General features: G+C 31.6%; 2 protein-coding genes across 2 annotated transcripts; one reads left to right on the forward strand and one right to left on the reverse strand.

The window, feature by feature from the left end:
- The first annotated feature begins 11,858 nt into the window (after positions 1 to 11,858).
- LOC139854588 (cycloeucalenol cycloisomerase-like) lies at positions 11,859 to 14,329 on the forward strand. The gene is made up of 8 exons (XM_071843886.1): positions 11,859 to 11,865; positions 12,178 to 12,323; positions 13,046 to 13,129; positions 13,267 to 13,308; positions 13,454 to 13,564; positions 13,671 to 13,862; positions 13,954 to 14,051; positions 14,140 to 14,329. The coding sequence occupies exons 1-8, from the start codon at positions 11,859 to 11,861 to the stop codon at positions 14,327 to 14,329; spliced, it is 870 nt and encodes a 289-aa protein (XP_071699987.1).
- A 421-nt stretch (positions 14,330 to 14,750) lies between these two features.
- On the reverse strand, positions 14,751 to 19,110 carry LOC139851458 (conserved oligomeric Golgi complex subunit 2-like). The gene is made up of 4 exons (XM_071840502.1): positions 19,010 to 19,110; positions 15,425 to 15,550; positions 15,207 to 15,341; positions 14,751 to 14,933 (listed from the first exon to the last, which is right to left on the reverse strand). The coding sequence occupies exons 1-4, from the start codon at positions 19,073 to 19,075 to the stop codon at positions 14,817 to 14,819; spliced, it is 444 nt and encodes a 147-aa protein (XP_071696603.1). The 5' UTR covers positions 19,076 to 19,110; the 3' UTR covers positions 14,751 to 14,816.
- Between the last annotated feature and the right edge of the window lie 1,862 nt (positions 19,111 to 20,972).

The following is a 20,972-nucleotide window of genomic DNA, read 5'->3' on the forward strand; positions in this document are numbered from 1 at the left end:
AAAAAGGGTAGATACTACTCGTTTAAATTCATATTACTAATATGCTATCCTTTGTTAACGACTTAACCATCGTTAACTACAATCTCCGTCTTAACTCAATGAATTTCATTTCATAATAAATCAAGTGTATTATTTAAACATATGTTTGATTTTACACTTTCATCTTCGATATTCTCGAAACTTTCTAGAAAACGTCAATCGTACCTTGCGAAGATTGCAAGAATTCCACGAACATCAGCATCCTTCACCAATTAATATCAATAAGAGTAAATAATGAAGTATTGATCACAGTAGTGAAATACTCCGTGAAGACTATGTAATCTCTAATGTTAGAGATTATTCATTTCTAATTCCAGCCTAAGATCCAATGAACTTAATTCATCAAATCTGTATTACATCTTATGAAAATATACATATATTTTCATAAAGATTGTGATAAAATTCTCTGGTACAAAACATTACTTGTGAAATTTTTTTTAACGGGTAGGTAATACCCGAGAGATATTTAAATTCACAATTAATATGTTACATTCTTCGATTCTGATTCAACAATCATCAACTATACTCCCTACTTTCACAACAATATATATTCTTCTATAGAAATCAAAACAACCATACTCATTCGAATCTAATTACTTATTCTGATTTTGAAATCTCAGAATTCAATTCGAGATATAACCAAAATCACCACTCTTAGATTCCACATATTTCAAAACTATACTTTGACTTCAAAACTGTACTAGAACATCATTTCTGTTCATGAAACCCAGAAGAATAATTGTATCATTCAAAATCCTAGAACATCATATGTATATTAACAATTACAATCTGTGTTCAAACCCTTCGAAATTCCTTAAGACACTCGAGATGATGATCCAACCACATGTTACCCGCAGTCTTGTACCTGAAAAACCCTCGAAACTTAAGTCATAGTTTAACACGTATCCGTGTCAAACCCTTTGGCATTTATTAGCTAAAATAACTTTCCAATCTCTTTTCAAAGTAGACAGTTTTGTCACAGCTTCAGCAAATCATCTTCATTTGTTCATTCGAATAAGCCCTTACCCCTCCATCATTGTTACTGGGGAACCTTTTATATCTAGCCACATTAGCAGTAAACTTATCAACAACTTCATTAACCTTCGACTTAAGCCTTTCCGAAAAGTCACGATACTTATTCATTGAAACTCCATCATGTACTCACCTACATCCTGTAACAATAATTGTCATATCAATTACTGGGAATTAGCAATCAGTATTTTGAAATTTTGCAGCAATTTTACGCCAACAGTTATACGTATGCATATAATGTCTAACTCCAAGACTTACATACTTCGAATGTGAAGTTTCTGAAAAACATCCCAAACTACGAACTAGTTCTCCGACATTGGAGAAAATGCTGATGAAGCAGCAAAAACTGTAAACGACTTTAACAGTCAAAAGTTTGATGATAAAGAGTAGTATGGTGGTAAAGCTGAGAAAAAAGAGAAGGTTTGGAACTGGAAAACGGATTGAGCAGACCATGAAGGAGACCAAGGACAAATACAAGGACCAAACACTGTATTTAAAGAATCCTGATGATTCTATTTCTGATGAAGTCATTAACGAATACCTTGCTCCTTACTCTAAAACCTTTGCGGACAATATTCTTCATCATCTTATCTTAAATATTCTAAGATATCATCATATCTTCCATTATAAATATCCTCCATATTTCTGAAGATATTCCATAACCATTCTTACCTGAAACCATTACCTCTCCACGCTATCTGTGTTATATCATAAAAGAAACTATTTTAGTTTCTAAATTCTGAAACCTTCGAATTTAAAATATGAATGTCTTGAAGTAGTGTTGGGAACTGAAGCATGAGTTAGTATAATATAATGACACTTGATCAACGTGATTATATTACAGTAAGTCATGCTGAGTTTCTAAATGAAATGTGATGATTCACAGACCATACCAAAATCATGTGCCATATTACACGACTCTTGTATTCTATTTAACCTCTAAACATATAAAGAAATTATTTTTCTTGATGATTCGGTCTTTTCCGGGATATTCTGGTAATTTGACAAATCAAGATCGTGCCATTACAATTTTCTTCTTAGAACATTAACTAAGTTCATTCCGAAATTCATACCTACGAATTCTGGACCATTATTCACTTGATTCGAAGTCGGGAAGAGAAAACGGAAGCATGAAGCTCCGAAATATAATGGAGAATATAAAGTTCGATAACAACCCCGAAATTACAAACCATGTATATCAATGCGTATAGCAATATAAAGACACAGGAGAATGAAAAACACTATAACCCCAAGGTAATGGTAGAAGAAAATAACTTCCTCTGGTGGTAGATGAAAAAGAAGAATGACAGATATGAAAGTTAGGAGTATATCAAGAATCAGAACTGGATGGAGCATAGTGACGAATGCTTTAAAGTATGAATTAAGGGAGGAAGAATAGAAGTTATGAGCTGTGGAAATAAGGAAATGAAGAGGGTTGATTTATAGTGAAATATCCGATAAGGCAATCAAAACAGATTATCGCATTTAACCAAAGAGGATCCTAATTTCCTTAATTTTCGAAGAATCAAATCTTATTTAGATTTTGAAGATTTTCTTCTAAATTCATTGAATTCTAAAAATCAACCGTGGCTACGTCACCAGATAAGACGAACATGTATTTACTCATTTTCACTCTTTTGCGATATCTTCACTCGTACTCTTCACAAAATCAAATTGATTTATCTATATTATCCAATGATGATAAAACTCTAATTTTCAGCTCTTATGCGCCATGAAAACATACTTATTGACAGCCATGACGATCCCAATCAAATTTCGGGACGAAATTTCTTTAACGGGTAGGTACTGTGACGACCCGGAAAATTCCGACCAAAATTTAAACTTAATCTTTACATAATAACATTATTCCGACATGATAAGTAATGAATTTTGACAAGTTTTAAAACTTTTGAAATGAGTTTTTTACAAACAATTGACCAACCTTTTGTCCGACGATTCACGAACGTCATAACTAGTATTAATTATATACTTATGAATATATATGGATATGGATTATATATAACTTGAATATATAATAATTAAGTATCTCATTAAGTATATTAACAATGGATTATATATATAAAATGAGACTACTAACTTAAGAATTTCGAAACTATATATATATATATATATATATATATATATATATATATATATATATGTAACGCTTAACAACGTTATAACTCCTAAGTTAAAATGAATATATATATGTATGGTATTAAGATGTATTTATATACTAATAGTAAAACATCATTTTCAACCTTTTATCATGGAAAATGACATCTTTGTTATTATATATGATTCATGAAACATCTTTAGACATCAAAACAAAAACATTTTATACCCGTATTATACCTGTAATATACACAGCTTCTAGATGTATTTACTATTTGTATATACCACTAGTAAAACATCATTTTCAACCTTTTTAATCATGGAGAAACATGTTTAAACATATGGAATCACATTTTGTAATCTTATATGACTAATTTAAGCTAGATTACAAAACTAATTTTATTTTTATTACTTATATAATTATATATATTACATATATACTTATATATATCTATATATATTACACATAACTATTTTTTTTTCATTCATATTCTTCCCTCCTTCATAAACCACGACCAAAAACACTTAAACCTTCATATCTTTGATCAAAAATCCAATCTATAATCATCTTATAAGAATCAATCAAGAACACTTCATGAAAATCATCCATTTCAAGTCTATACTTTCAATCTTGTGAATCCATTTCAAAAACTCTTTGAAGATCAAGAATTTATCATTCATCTCAGCTAATTTCTAAGTTTTAATCAAGGTAATAAACATATTCAAACTTTAGTTCAATTCATATAATCATAACTATCTTAAATCAAGATAGACTTCTTACTTGAAACTTTTGTTGATTCCAAGCTTCTACATCAAGATTTCTAAGTTATCAAGGACACCATCAACTCAAAGATACTTTCCTTATTTTTCTAGTAACATCACTCTTTAAACTTGAGGTAGTAACCTTATTCAAAATCTCGTTCGATTCATATTCATATAGCGATCTTATTTCTAGTATATAACTTATAACAACTAGAACATAGTTTAGTTAATTCTAAACTTGTTTGCAAATAAACTTAATCCTTCTAACTTGACTTTTAAAATACTTCAACACATTTATTATGATAGTATGTCAAGCTAACATAAGGATATAAAACTTGTAAACACGAAGAACACCTTAAAACTGAACATACGCCGTCGTAGTAAAACCGGTGACTGTTTTGGTTTGGATAATTAAAAGCTATGACAAACTTTGATTTAAAAGCTATACTTCTGGGAAAATGATTTTTCTTATGAACATGAAACTATATCCAAAAATCATGGTTAAACTCAAAGTGGAAGTATGTTTTTCAAAATGGTCATCAAGACGTCGTTCTTTCGACTGAAATGACTACCTCTTACAAAATGACTTATAACTTGTATTTTTGACTATAAACCTATACTCTTTCTGTTTATATTAGTAATATTTGATTCAATATGAAACCATAAAAATTTGATTCACTCAAAACGGATTTAAAACGAATAAATTATGGGTAAAACAAAATTAGATATTTTTACTTGTTTTAGTTACATGAAATTTTCTAACAAATCTATACTAACTCTATCCTAGCTAACTTTACCTATATCCTACATGTATTTATACATGTCTTAATCCCGTCCTAGTAGAAATATAATTTATAGTAGTTGTAGTTAATTCTACAACAATATATTATAGTCTTAATTATATTAAGACAATATATAGTAGTGTTAGTTAATTCTAACACGATATATATATATATATATATATGTATATATATATATATATATATATATATATATATATATATATATATATATATATTGGACTATCGGACTGTTGGACCACTAACATTGGACTACTAACTTGACAATTTAAAGTATCATATAAGTATGATATAATTATTAATCAAATATAATTATAGTATAGTTGATACATATTATTATTATTATAGGTTCGTGAATCTGTCGAAGGCCGAATCGTATTTTTCATTGAATTGAAAAATAAAATTATTTACTATCAACGACTTACAAGTGAGTTTTATTTGCTCCCTTTTTAATTGCTTTTGCAATATATATTTTTGGGCTGAGAATACATGCGTTATTTTATAACTGTTTTACGAAATGGACACAAGTACTAAAAACATATTCTACGTTGAGTTGTACCACTTTGCATATTTTTCCGTAATAGCTTGGTAACTAATATTTACATGTTGTAAGAGCATGTAAGCGAGAATCCTGTTGATAGATCTATCGGGTTTGACAACCCCAACTGGGCTAGTCGCTCTAGTATCGTAAACGGTTGCATAGTACTTCGTTTTTACTACACTTGGTACAGTGTAGGGAGATTTCATAATAAAGAAAATATGCCACATTAATTGTTAAGTATGGTTACCGAAGCGCTCAACAACTTATAGAATACTTTTATACACTTGCGAGTGTACAGATATTTATAGAAACTGAAATCTTGTGGTCTATTACTATTACGGAAATGATTGATTATGATAAACTAATGAACTCACTAACCTTTTGGTTGACACTTTTAAGCATATTTATTCTCAGGTATGAACGAAATCTTCTGCTGTGCATTTGCTCATTTTAAAGACAATATATGGAGTCGTAATGGCATATTTAGGTCAGTACCTCGCAATGGGACCAAGTGTTGATGACTTCGTCCGGATGGATTAGGACGGGTTGTTAAAAGGCATCACAACTACAGCAGCCTAGATCGTTTACAGTAGCACGTAGCATGGCAATAGTAACAGTATCATACCGAAGTAACATGTTAAAAGCAGATAGTAGCATGCAGTAGCGAGAGTAAGCAAAAGCATACATCGAGTTTACATAGCAGTAAAAGAAAACGGTAGCATGCAGTAAGTTTATACAGCAGTAGAAGTAAGCAGTGGCATGCAATAGTAGTAAGCAGTAACATGCAGTAATATAACACAGTAGCATGCGGCAGGTTCTGCAGAAACAAGTAAATGAGCAAGTTGTAGATTAGTCCTATTAGCGAATCCTACTCGACTCGGTCAAGACTCACTAATGCAACCTAATTCCCTACAACCAATGCTCTGATACCAAATATGATGACCCGTACAAAACCATCGTGTACGAATCATCAACAACAGGATCATTACAAGGTCAAACACTATATGATGTTTCAAAAGAAGTTTGCATTCAAGAAAATAGGTGACGTCTTAACCAACGTCAAATGTTTAACATCCGAAAGTATGCTTCTATGAATAGCAAGCAAAAATAATAGTACGTGACCCGTAGGTCGTTACAAATCCATTGTTCCAAAAGTAAAATAGTTTGAATGCAAATTAAACGTTTCATGCGATGACATCTCTAATAAGCGCAGCGGGAGTCTACAAAGCATGACAACTATAGTGGAAGCAAGCAAACCTTAAGCACCTGAGAAAAACACGCTTAAAAATGTCAACACTAATTTTGGTGAGCTATAGTTTAAGTATAACATTAATGTAAGGTAGGCCACGAGATTTCAATGCTTCAACCAGCAGTTTAAATCAGTAATCCAAATCAGTATGATAAAGTATATGTTTAACCGTGGGCACTTGGTAACTAACTTAACGTATATATATCACCCCCTGAAAGTACACTTGGCGAGTGCGTATGTTTCACGAAGTATTAAACACTCGTTAAATTCTAGCGCGACTAGCCCGAGTGGGGATGTCAAACCCTATGGATCCATATCTAAGATTCGCGTTCACCGGTTCAAAAACCAATGACTAAACGTTACTGAGCTAAAGGGAAAGTTTATGCCGTTGTATAACCCACACATATATAAAGTTTAAGTACTCGTGCCTAGTATGTAAAACGTAAAATGCGCAAGTATTCTCAGTCCCAAAAATAGTTAAAGTAAAAAGGGATGCTATAACTCACAGTGGAAAGTAGTAAGGTTGATACGCGGGAAAAGCAATGCAAGTATGTTGGTCCGAAAGGTCCTCAACATAAGTCAAAAGTTACTAAGTCAGTAAATCGTTCCCAAAGGTTTAAATGTATGTAAATTAGGTCTTAAGTATCATCATCATTCATCATTAAACAAAAAGTGTAAGGTAGGTTTCATTCAAGAAAAGGGTTTAAAAACAAAAGCTGACTTTGTTCGGTCACCACGGCCTCTATAAAAACTGAAATAAGGTGAGACCAGTGGCCATAGCTCTGTATATGAGTCCCCTAGGTGCTGACTAATTTACAGAATGAAACTCGTCTTCGTTTGACCGTGGTGACGGATTAAGTGCGAGTAGGTCAGAAATTTCAGCACAACGTTAATAGGGTGTAGTGACTTTCGGGAGGCCATAGATCCTAAACCGTAACTCGGATTAAGACGAGGTCTAAACAGAAAATCATCTACTCAAAACGAAATATCTGAAAATCAACTTTTCAGTAGCCCAGGTGGTCTGATCAGACCCCAAAAAAGTAGGTTAAGTGTTCCGGTGGGTTCTTGGTGCTTAATGCTCATCACGGTTCTCATCCTTGATGCTTATAGCTTCAAGTGTACAACTCGTTGATGTGTTTGCATCATCTTAACCAAGGTTTGACCATCATAACACTAGTGCAAGTCTAAGATATGTAGCACAACTCAATTAAGGGTTGTATGAAGGTTGATGAACCAAAGTTACATCAAGATCTTAGATCCGACACATACATGAACTCTAAAAGTAATATTAACCAAGTTTTGACTATCATGACACTAGTGTAAGTCTAAGATATGTAGCATATCTCACTTAAGAGTTGTATGAAGTTTGATGAACCAAAGTTACATCAAGATCTTAGATCCAACACATACATGAGTTATAAAAGTAATATTAAGCTATAAACTTGAAAGTAAACTTATATAAACAAGATCTTAAGTTGTAGAACATAGTTCTTAGTTAGATCTTGAAGATCCTAGACCCAAAAGTCTAGATCTAACATAAGTGTTCAAAGTTATAATTAAAAAGTTTTACTTACATGTTCTTGAACTTACAAAGTAGTTTCAAGAAATATGAGATCAAGATTAACTAGTAATACTTGACCAAATTAACAACATCACAACTTTAAATAAATGAAATGAAGAAATAAATTAAAGCTACAAGTATTATGTTCATATTTGCTTCATACTTGAGAAGATTCAAACCAAAGTTTAGATCTTAAGAATTCAAGTCTACAAAACATAAACATAAAAAAGATCATCAAGTTTATGAACTTTAAATCTTGAAAACATTTAAATGTAGAACCATAAACTAACAAGTTTAGGTTCTTGTTCTTAGTTCTTCATCAAACAAAGAGTGAAAAAAACAAGATTCATGAAGATGCAAACTAGGAAGTTTGATCTTTAATAACAACAAACAATAAGTAAGTAATCAACAAATAAAGAACAAGCAATTTTGATGATTATGAATTCGGTTTTGTGGAAGAAAAAAGGAAGAAGAACAAGGTTTATTACTTACAATATTTTGAGAGAAAAAGAGAGAAAATGAAGTGTTGTATGTATGTGTGTGTAAAAGTGAAGTGTAATACTAGTAAATATGTAATAAAAATTGAAAATGAAACACCCATTACTTGCACAAAGTGGACGTCCAAATGGGGTACCAAAGAGGAAGTCAAATGCTTGCTTTCAAGTGTTGGAATAAGGTGTTAGCTAGAATGAGGTATAAGTTAAAGTGTATGGAGAATGATGCTAGCATGATTGAGTAACTTTGTCTCCTTATTAAGCTAATTAACTCATGATTATTCTTAATGTAATACTAGCATATAACATCGGCTTACAAGTCCATTAAAAGTGTAGGGTGGGCTTACTAGTCCATGAAATAAAAGTCCAAGCCCAAGTAACCAACAAATGAATAAAAGGCCCAAGTAACTAACTACTAACATTAGTTACTTAAACAAAATGATTAATAATAATTAATCATGAATGTAAATAATATTCAAAAATATTATTCGTGAAAAGTACGTGTGTCACAAAGACAAGTCGGGCATTGAAAAGTCAAGTACGGTAACAAGTAAATGTATAAAAATACATTCATTAAAACACAAGTATTAATAATAAATATAAGTAGGAAAAATCCAGAATCGTTACAGCTCAAATCGATTGTATCTTTGTGTTCTTTGTGATTTAATGATTCTAACAAGGTAAGAATCATAAGTTTTCATGCTTTAATCTTTGAGAAAATTGGGTTTTTGTGTTAGTTTTTACAAAGTGACTAATTTGGGTCAAAATGGTTAGATTTGATGTTGTTTGAGTCTAAATTTTGTGGGTTTATGTTTCTACATGTATAGTGTCTTCGATTTGGTCAGTTTTGAGGTCATAATCGAGCTCTAGAGCAAGAATTAGTCGATTTTGGGTGAAACCCGTCACTTTGTCTTCAGCTTCTGCAGATAAACACAGTCGGCCGAGTGTCTCGAGACCCTCGACCGACCGACTCGACAATCGACCGAGTGTGTATGACCCACGGCCGAGTGTGTCTGTGAGAGACCATCGACCGAGTGACTAGACAATCGGCCGAGTGAGTGTGGACAGTCGGTCGACTGTCTCTGATAGTTGATCGAGTGTCTTTGGCAGTGAAATATTTTACCAAGTGTTGATTTTTAGCCATTATGCTGCCCGTTTGTATTTTGATGTTCAGGATGTAAATTTTGAAAGTGATATTTTGTAAATGTATTGTAAATACGTCTTCTCCGTATAAACATGTATTTTGTAATGACACGTGACACTGGTTGTATTAACAATAGTTAGTGTTATTTTGTAATTAATAAATAACTGCTTCCGCCACGTAATATAAAAAAAAATTAGCGGTGTCACACCATAAAATTGACATGACGGCCCTGCTCGTATTATACACTATTTAGTAGAGATATAAATCACAAAATTCATAATTATGCCATATAACTTACAATAATATATCTAATCGTTTACTTTCAATTTAATGGTTTCATTACTCAAATAAATATAGAATTATTTCCAAGCGAAAAAAATAGATAGAGTACCACATAGGGATGACAATGGATCGGATATGGATCAGGTGAGACCGTATCCATATCCATATCCATTTATTTTTTTTACTTTTCATCCATCCATATCCATATATGTCGGGTGAAGCGGGTTAATGGATAATTATCCATATCCGTTTAAATTTATTTTATTTTTAACAATTATAAGCGGTGGTTCACTATATACGATCAAAAGTAATATTTTTAATAATTTATGCGACCGAAAGTCACATTTTACTAATCTATATAACAAATATTCACTAGATAAACTATTAAACGTGTAAAGATATCGACATGTAAGTTGCTTACGTTTAGTTACATGGAATCACATTTGAACCACCAAAGTACGATAAATATATTTGATTATTTAAACAAAACAAAATATAAGAAAAAGTTATATTTTTAGAAAAAATATAAAGAAAGATGAATATGAATATAATTAATGAAATATCACTACATAAATATACTAATTTGAGTGATAAATTTATATATTTAGTTATTTCGAGAGAAAGCGGGTTCATCCATGGATGAAATTTTTTCATTCACATCCATATCCATATCCATTTAGATCGTCTATATCCACGAATAATCGGGTGGATCGGATGGATATCTAGTGGATCAGGTATCCATTGTCATCCCTAGTACCACATTACTAGAGTGACATAATTATTTAAGATAAATTAATTTTATTATCACAGATTAAAAATAAATTAGAATTATAGTTATAAAAATGCGTGACAATTGCAAACTACAAGATACATTATATATCTCGATATAATACAAACAATCATACACTCTCTCTTTTGACCAGGTAGATTTAGCACTACCCACTACATTTACTTCCTTCTCTCCTCAAAACCCTAAACAACTAGCTGCTCGATCGATTCTATTTCTTAATTTTCACACTTTGATTCTTTTTTTCATATTTCTTAAGGTTAGCTCTCAATCTACCATTCTTCTAAACTTCATAGTTTTTAGGATTTATATCTATATATCATCATCTTTAACACTCTATTATAGATCTATACCCTTGTTATTAGTTATCACTCATCATTGATCTTGGTCTCACTACTAAATACTTGGATCAACTTCTACGATAATTAGGTATAGGTTTTTACTCTATTTTACATTTGGTCACTAGTTAATGCAAATTTATGCATATAGAAAGAACTTAGTGTGCTAATGTTTTTATGCGGAACGGATCGAATTTGATAATGCTTTTGACATGTTATTGTGTTAGTTTGAGTCATCAAACTTTCAAACTTAGCTTCTGATCGTGTATAAAATTAAGATAAATAATCTTTGTTGCCAAAAAAAAAAAAAAATTTAATTCGTTTTAACCGAACTATACCGAATTAAAATTTGGTTTGGTTTTCGTTTCGATTTTGAAATTTGAATTCGGTTTTGGTTCGATTTTTCTTCAAATTATTTTTTTTCTAAAACGAATCGAACCGATAAACACCAACTTTCTGGGAAGCCTTAACGTTATCCGTTTACTATTCGGTTCAGAATATTTTTGAATCAATGATATAGACAGAAACAAAATGCAATAACCAAACTAATAACTAAATGTGAAGCGAAGTAATCTACATAGTCTAGGGACTGAAAAGTAAGAAATATAAGCTTACAGGGGAAAATATTATAACATTTTCATTAACAAAGCTCTGACCAAATCACAGCACACCATTGCCGAAGAAACATTTGGATCCGACTGCAATTAACCCAATATGGGCGGTAAGCTCAGTTAAAGTGTATCTCTATAAACCTAATCGTCGCTCATATTCTTTCGATTTACAAATCCCATAAACATCGTTTCAAACCTAATCACAAGTTCAGTAGCAATTACTGGCCAATTCAATTTGGGGATGAAAATAATGGAGGATTCTTTTCCTCTGAAAGACAAGAAGGAAATGCAATTTCTTTAGCTTGACAAGAAAAATGTCTGATTACTGCATCTGCATGGCAATGAACATGAAGTTATTTGTTTAATTGGTATATTACTTACTTAATTGATTGATTGATTGATACTTCATGTTTTGAATACAGGTAGTAAAAAATCAGCAGAATGTAGTTCGAGTTTATGGTTAGCATCTAATGAAAGTAAGAGATGGGGTGAAGTGTTTTTTCTTCTTTACACTCCTTTTTGGCTAACTCTGTGTCTCGGTATTGTTGTTCCTTACAAGCTCTATGAGGTATCAGTTTTTTTTTTTAATATTATTTCTATTATATTTAATAAAAATAAGCAAGCCTGCATCCGCCTCAAAATTTTGAGTACATGATTGTTGATGCTACTATTAGTTTACCAAGAATGAGTTTTGATTTGGAATACTTACAGAAAGTTTTAAGGCCCCATTTGGCTCACGGATTCCAATGAGATTCTGCTGGAATTGGAATCGTATTTAGACACGTGTCGTGTCTAAATTCAATTACAATTCGTTGAAATCCCATTGAATTCCGTAAGCTAAACGGGGCCCTAGTGTTCAAAATATATATACTTGGAAAGGTTAATCGCTAGTTTCGGTGTAATTGTTAAAGCATAATCCATTCATTTATTTCCCATATTTCAAATGTAACACTATAATTTCATATTATTGAGTTACTTCCAGTTTTACTCTTACTTTTTCCATCTCTTTTAATCCTATCCACATACATGACATAATAAAACTTAATCTTCTTATTACTATCTTCTATTTATGGAAGTTTACAATTAATTTGGGACATCCCAAATTGAAATACTGGAATAAATTAGTGACGGAGGGTATTAGATCAGGTTTTTTGGGTTTGAAAAACAATGTTATGTTTTGTATTCCATGCTCATTATTATCTTATGTTTCATGAAGACTGCAACGTAATTGTGTTTATTGACACATACTTTTTGTTTACTTTATATATAAATAAATTATTATATCAACAGGATTTCAAGGAGTTGGAGTATTTGCTTTTGGGACTTGTTTCCGTGCTTCCTGCTTTTCTTATACCAATATTTTTTGTTGGAAAGGTGAACTTTGTATGCTTTTTTAGTTTCATACGACTAAACGGTATACTGATGTGATTAATGTATTATCAATTGAATGAAAGTTCATGAGATATCTACTTTTTTTTTTTTTTTTTTACACAATGTGGTTTTTTTTCCAGGCGGATCGTAGTCTTAGCTTTAAGGATCGATATTGGGTGAAGGCAAGTACATTTGTATTGATTCAAAATCTACTTCATTTTTGCATGTTCGTTTGCACTAGAGATTGTCACATTTGGTTTTTATCAGCGGACGGTTAATGGTTAAAAAGGATTCTAACATCAAAATCAAAATTGTATATAAATGCAGGCAAGTTTATGGATAATAATCTTTGGTTACGTTGGTAATTACTTTTGGACTCATTATTTTTTCACAGTGCTCGGTGCTTCCTATACCTTCCCATCTTGGAAGATGAATAACGTAAGCCATACTGCTATCTGTTTAGTCCCATACACCTCAACATTTTACATTTTTCGTTTATGTATATTTGATTTTTTTTCTTAAGATTTATCAAATTTATTTGCAGGTACCTCACACAACGTTCCTATTGACAATTGTGTGCTTCTTGTTTTACCATGTGACATCAAATATGACACTTCGTAGACTACATCATGCTATTTCTCACTTGCCAGTTAAAACACAATGGTTTATTAAGTCTGCGTGGATTCTAGCTCTTTCATATTTTATTGTGTTTCTGGAGACCATAGCTATTTCAAATGTACGTGTCCATTTCTTATATCACTCGGGAGACTAATTGTAACTTTCGACTGTAACTAATTACTTCAGTATTATATTTTACAAATGTGCAGTTTCCTTACTATTCATTTGTGGACCGATCATTGATGTATAAAGTTGGTTCGTTGTTTTATGCCATTTACTTTCTTGTGAGCTTTCCAATGTTTCTAAGGTAAGTACTTGCTCATGTGCCTAGTAGTATCACCTATAAAAGTAATACATGTCACTTGTTCATTGGTGTATTTCGTGATTATTAATAGGATTGATGAGAATGTCGAAGATCTGTGGGACCTACCCAGAGTGGCTGTCGATGCTTTAGGGGCTGCTATGCTCGTCACCATAATACTGGATTTGTGGCGTCTTTTATTGGGCCCCATTGTTCCGATTCCAGACAGCAAAATACGCGCTGAACCAGGCCTCCCTTGGTTCCCTGGACACACTGAACTGTAGTTAAAAATGTTTGTTGTAATTTTGGATGCTTTGTTGTACCTTCCTGATAAGATGTTAGTTGTTTCACATTCATTGTAATGAATTTAGGTTTTTTGATAATACAGTTGAGAAAATTTACTTTTCTATCATGGCTTAGAACAACTTAACACCTTCAACCATGCTGTAAAAAGCAAGAATTTATGGAAATTTGGCATGTAAATGTTGCAGAATGCTACTTGCCTTTGTGTGACATGCTGATGTTACTTTTAAGGTGAAGTTAAAGTACTAGAAAATATACAAGTCATGAGTGTCTTCCAAGAATTAAACTTACCAAAGAAATTAAAAAGATGTACAAGTCACAACACTAGTTACAAAATTGTATTCGATACATTATTAGTAAAGTCGACAAAACCTATATATATATTGTAATGAGACAGACAGAAACAATCTGACATGTAAACAAAAAAAACATTGGTATATTAAGGCACCTCCAAAAAAGATGAAAAATCTAAACTAAACTTATTTCAGCTTGTTTATCTTGAGGATCAACTAATTGCCACAACGATCTATATGCAGGAATCTTGGCTGCTTCAACCCCAAGTACTGCAAGGTTACGCCCATATTCCTGAGTTCACAGTTCAGACAACAAGTACTCTATTATTATGGGTCCAAATAAATCCAAAAAGTTTGTCGTGTTTATTATAATTATTCAAACTTATATTATTAAAATGTAACAGATTTAAAAACAATCAGGAAGATTGTAGGCATTAGATACACTTTGCGTCACATGACCCCGTTTAGCCTATCAAATTTAACCAAATGAACCCATATCTAGGTATATGGGTTGAATAAGCTACCCATATTATGAAAGATGCACGTAGTGTTATAGTATTTGCACCTGAATGTCAAGAAATAACTGCATGCAAATTCTATCAGTTTCAGAAACATTATGGTCCGAGACATCGGATGTAGCTCCAGCTCGTCTCTGTGCGCCCATACGTATCCTCTGAAGTGAAGTCTCTGTTTTCCTTGCCTGGTTTATTAAGTAAGATTTCAAGATTACAGAAGATCAAATATGCATATGCATTTTTCAACATTATTTAATGTTTTTTTTACCGTGTTAACAATACCAGCAGCAAACTCATTATAGCGTCCAGTAATCTTAAAGGCGGCACCTTGCGTGAGTTTTTCTTTGGTATCTGCTGTCAAATATTTGGCAGCCCGCTCACCATCCAGAAAAACCTGTGTACATTATTTTAATTTAATTTTAAACAAAAATAAATAAATTATGCATATTATGCTTCAACTTCATCCATAAACTAACAGAATAATAATCTTACTTATATATAATTTGTCGATAATGCTGACATCATGAAGCTGGTTTGCCAATTCCTAAAGTTACTTAAATGCTGACGTGTCATTTTAATATTAATTATAATGATGTAATAAAGTATTATAATAATAATAATAATATTAATAATAATAATAATAATAACAATAACAATAACAATAACAATAACAATAACAATAACAATAACAATAACAATAACAATAACAATAACAATAACAATAACAATAACAATAACAATAATAATAATAATATCCTTGCAAATCTTGCAAATGCAATATAAATATATTCGTAGTAATTTAATTTCACTCTTTCCTACAAAAGAAAACTATTTTCATGGAAAAGAGAGATTTGCATTGGTAAAGAAATATTTAGTTTTACTTCTCAATACACGCATGCCTCTGCTTTTTTGAAAACCTGCAAACTAATAAACGTGCACAATTCTTCATCCATTCCGCTTCTCTTTAATCATAATTTTAATTTTAATATGAGCTCTGATTGATATATTTCCATGGATGGATTAATAAATACCTTTTAGTCTTCTTGATTTCCTGGTAGAATTCGTCCATCAGGTTCTTTCACCTTCTTTTTTTATCACCTTCTTTCACCTCAATTTTTTCCCGACAATGCTTTACTTCATTACCGTTTTCTTTTTTGTTGCTGTTTGGTATGGATAAGAGCATGCTTCACGATATTTTTACTAACAGGTATGAATAAAGTGATTAATTTGAATGTGTTTAATGTTTTTTTTTTACTATCAATCTGTTTTATTGATTATATGCTTATAAAATCAAACTTCATATTCTTTTTATTTGGATTAAATGCAATTGCAGCATGTTAAAGTGAAATAATGATTATGAAATTGCTTCTAAGGTTTTTGATAAAATATCTAAGAGGAAAGGACAGAGAAAATGATGGTGTTGGCGTCTGTTTGAAGGGAAATAAACTATATTGGGCTTGTGAAGAAGAAATCAGGGGTTTGTAAACATGATAATTACTTTTATAAAAGAAATCATTGGTTTGTTTTAGATGTATGACTGAAGTTGTTCGCTTATTTATATGTGCTATTCTTTTTTTATGTAGTTTGTTATGGAGCAATGAATAGTGGGATATTAATGCTCATTTGATACTCATACATCTAAGCGTCTGGATTTGTATTTTAGGAACTGGAAAAACTTCTCTTCAAAGTGATATGTAAAATGGGATGTTATCCGTCACATGTTTTCTGTATGCATACTGGTTTTGGGCAGGTATTACCCCTTGGTTTTAGCTTGCGAAATTCATGCCACGGTCACTTATTTTTGTTGCTTGCATTTTTCTAAGATCAAATTTTATTTTATCAACATTGTTGGGCTTCTTATGATGGTGGTGCCTTCTTTGTTGTTTATACTACACAATAATGTTACAAAGTCTTTTTATTTGGATTAAATGAGATTAATGGAGATGGATTATATGCAGATTTGTCAATTAAGAAACCTATATGCCTTTTAAGGATATTATTATTACGGTGATCGTTACATCATGTATGAGTTTGTGGTACAAGACCCTCTTATGGTGAAAGAATGCCGTAAATACTTATTATATTGTATCCTTGCAGCATGGTAAACGCAAGAGGTAAAGAAGCACCAAATGACTGCTCTTCTATCATATATTATCCGTTACTAAATGACAGCAAAATTCATCTTGGGTAAGGTTTGTTTCTATACCACGAAGTTACCACAATGTTTTAACAAATCACGTTTGACAAACGTGTTCGCCTACATACTTTGTGTTTTGACCCTTTTTCGTTCATGCTTACTTTACACGGTTAGGTTTGACAGTTCATATAATCTGAAGCAGATCACTCGTGGCTCAGTGATATGCAAAGACGAATGCAATGTGATGTTAAGGCGGATGCAATATTTGATTTGGGTATTCCGAAATTGAAAGTGTGTTTTTATTCATATATTAGCATATTAGTTTTATATAATGACATGAAGCCTCATTCGATCACCCAATAAGTTGTATATGAATTTTTATATAAACGTTTCAAGTCAACAAGTATTATGGAGTAGTGTCTTACTGTAAATCAAGTGTTTAGTTGTATGCTTTCTACTATGGATGTTTGTTTGATATGTTTCCTTGGTGCATTTCATGTTCTATAGGTATTGACAACTGGACTTTTTTGTGCGTGAACGATGCTATAGGACTAGGGTCTGGATAATATTGGTTGAGTCAACTCTACCATCATCCGAAGGTAACAAATATTACTAAGATTATAGTGTCAAGGTGGATAATGGGTGATTAATATCAATGGCATGTTTCAAAAAGTGCAGATTTGGCGAATGCTTAATTGGGAATTATTAAGCTTTCATTTTGCTTTTAGTTTAATGTTGTGAGTCCTCATATCATTTTTGAACTTAAAGATATATTGACCTTACTAAATTCATTGGTGTAGGAGCTGATTGTGACCTAAAACAAGGAATAAAAGTTCCGTTTTCAACATTAAGAGAATACAAAATAAGCTAAATAACTCAAATATCATTGTACAGATATTGACTATACAGTGCAAGTATATGTGTTGATGGAACAAACTTTTGGTTTGGATTATGATAATGCGTTAAGTTATTTGTTTTAATTATGGGTTAGTTAGACCTGATCTGTAAGCATTTTTTATCGTTTCCTATAAATAACACGTCTTAACAATGATCACAAAACAATTTTACAGGTATTTAAATATTAACCAATAATTGAAGTATATTTCGGTGAGCTTCGTGTTGGATTGAGTTTTGTTGTTGTTATATTTCGGTGAGCTTCATCTCATAAAATGATTGAAGCTATAGGCCTGTAACATTAGCATTTAGAAGTATACTTTGGTCAGTTTTAACCCATATGACCCATCTCACTTTCATTGCAAGTGTAACCGATTTTCATACATTATGCTACATAAGTAAAATTTTGCCCCCATTTTTAGTATGAAGTGGTAATTTCAACCCGTATACTTGTGAATGGGTCAGTGACTAAGTTTGGGTTATAATTTTCCATGACAAGTCAAGTGGATAAATTTGAATAACAAAGGGAAGAATTAAACAAGTTAAGTGGGCCAAGATCTTCCAATATGTAGAATTTGAATAAATATAGTTGAAGCAGTTGTATACTTTGATGAGGAATGTATTAAGAAAGGAATGAAGTTGATTCTGAAGAAGAATAAACTAAGAATAAACATAGTTGGCTATTTATTTAGCTAATTTTATTGGTATTTTGCTATCTGTAATGGTATTCCTATAACTCGATCTTTGTCAAACCCGTGTATTCACGGGTCATGAACTAGTAATAATAATTTAAGTTAAATGTAAATATAAAAAAATAAATACCTTCAAGGGACGCAATACCCCTGACACGTAATGGGAGTGTCTCACAGGAGGTGGTTTTTTAGTCATTTTGTAAGTAGCAAATACCCCAAGAAGCTGCTTCAATTCCTACAGTGTTACGGACCAAAAAAAAGCCTAATCTAACATTGTTTTTCAAACCTAAAAAAAGCCTAATCTAATAACTCAATAATCTGAAATTATAGTGTTACATTTGAAATATGGGAAATAAATGAATGGAGTATGTCTTAACATTCACACCGAAACTAGCGATTAACCTTTCCAAGTATATATATATTCTGAACACTAAAACTTTCTGTAAGTATTCCAAATCAAAACTCGTTCTTGGTAAACTAATAGTAGCATCAACAATCAAGTACTCAAAATTTTGAGGCGGATGCAAGCTTCCCTACTTTAGTGCTTATTACTTAAGGACTTTTACAGCATATAATCTAAACACTTTATAAAATAAAATAAAAAAATGCGTATCCGCTTATGTCTAAGAAATAAACATTTAAAACCTACTAGGTTCGTACATGCTTACTTTTAAGCAAATAAAAGCTTGAAAATACGCTATGTCAAACATCCGATTGGCTTTTGTAACATGAAAAATGTACTTTTTATACGGAAAGGTATGATTGAACAACATAAAATAGACGGGTAAACGGATAAGGATTCTCATGTTCATTGTTCAGGCTACGGGAGAGGGCAAATATCTTTTCTTGGATGGAAAATCACAAAATATAAAACTCAAACCTGATGAACTAATATAGTTTCGAACAAAATACCAATATGCATCCATCTTTATCTCTAGTTTTCTCTTTTCATGATTCAATAATTCAATAGCTTAAAAAATAAAACTTTTAGCTCTGATTCTGAACACTAACTGATTTTATTTTATTAATTATAATAGGAACAAACATAAAAAAACTGATCCCTCATAGAGCTTGTAAGGAACAACAATACCGAGACAGAAAGTTAGCCAAAAAGGAGTGTAAAGAAGAAAAAACACTTCACCCCATCTTTTACTTCCATTTGATGCTAACCATAAACTGGAACTACATTCTGCTGATTTTTTACTACCTGTATTCAAAAGATGAAGTATCAATCAATCAATTAAGTAATATACTAAAGAACAAATAACTTCATGTTCATTGCCATGCAGATGCAGTGAACAGACATTTGTCATGCCAAGCTAAAGAAATTGCATTTCCTTCTTGTCTTTCAAAGGAAAAGAATCCTCCATTATTTTCACCCCCAAATTGAATTGGGCAGTAATTGCTACTGAACTACGATTAGGTTTGAAACGATTTTTAAGACATTTGTAAATCAAAAGAATATGAACGATGATTAGGTTTATAGAGATACACTTGAACTGAACTTACCGCCCATATTGGGTTAATTGCAGTCGGATCCAAATGTTTCTTCAACAATGGTGTGTTGTGATTTGGTCAGAGCTTTGTTAATGAAAATGTTATAATATTTCCCCTATAAGTTTATATTTCTTCCTTTTCAGTCCCTAGACTATGTACATTACTTTGCTTCACATTTGGTTATTGGTTATTGCATTTTGTTTCTCTCTATAATAGATCATTGCTTTAAAAATATTCTCAACCGAATAGTAAACGCATAACGTTAAGGCTTCCCGGGAAGTAGGTGTTTATCGGTAGTTTTTTTCATTTTAGGAAGAAAAAAAAAGTTGAAGTAGTAACTAAAACCGAATTCAAATTTCAAGATCGAAAACAAAATCAAACCGAATTTAAATTCGATTTAGTTACGATTAAACCAAATTCGAATTTATTATTGGCAACAAAGATTTATTTATTCTATATATACACGATCAAAAACTAAGTTTGAAAGTTTCATGACTTAAACTAATACAATAACATGTCAAAAGCATTATCAAACTCGATCCGTTTCGTATAAAATCATTAGCAACCAAGATCTATGTAACGACCCAACCCGTTAA

The sequence above is a fragment of the Rutidosis leptorrhynchoides genome, chromosome 6 (genome assembly GCF_046630445.1).
Source record: "Rutidosis leptorrhynchoides isolate AG116_Rl617_1_P2 chromosome 6, CSIRO_AGI_Rlap_v1, whole genome shotgun sequence".
NCBI classification, from domain to species: domain Eukaryota; kingdom Viridiplantae; phylum Streptophyta; class Magnoliopsida; order Asterales; family Asteraceae; genus Rutidosis; species Rutidosis leptorrhynchoides.

What these genes read in the sequence shown, in the direction of transcription:
- LOC139854588 (XM_071843886.1), top strand. An exon ending in CATCTTGGAAGATGAATAAC is followed by an intron (nt 13,565 to 13,670) that starts GTAAGCCATACT and finishes ATTTATTTGCAG; the next exon opens with GTACCTCACACAACGTTCCT. An exon ending in AGCTTTCCAATGTTTCTAAG is followed by an intron (nt 14,052 to 14,139) that starts GTAAGTACTTGC and finishes GATTATTAATAG; the next exon opens with GATTGATGAGAATGTCGAAG.
- LOC139851458 (XM_071840502.1), bottom strand. Translation starts at nt 19,075, where the DNA reads ATGACTAAAAAACCACCTCCTGTGAGACACTCCCATTACGTGTCAGGG. An exon ending in CTGCTGGTATTGTTAACACG is followed by an intron (nt 15,342 to 15,424) that starts GTAAAAAAAACA and finishes TTAATAAACCAG; the next exon opens with GCAAGGAAAACAGAGACTTC. An exon ending in AGTTATTTCTTGACATTCAG is followed by an intron (nt 14,934 to 15,206) that starts GTGCAAATACTA and finishes CTGTGAACTCAG; the next exon opens with GAATATGGGCGTAACCTTGC.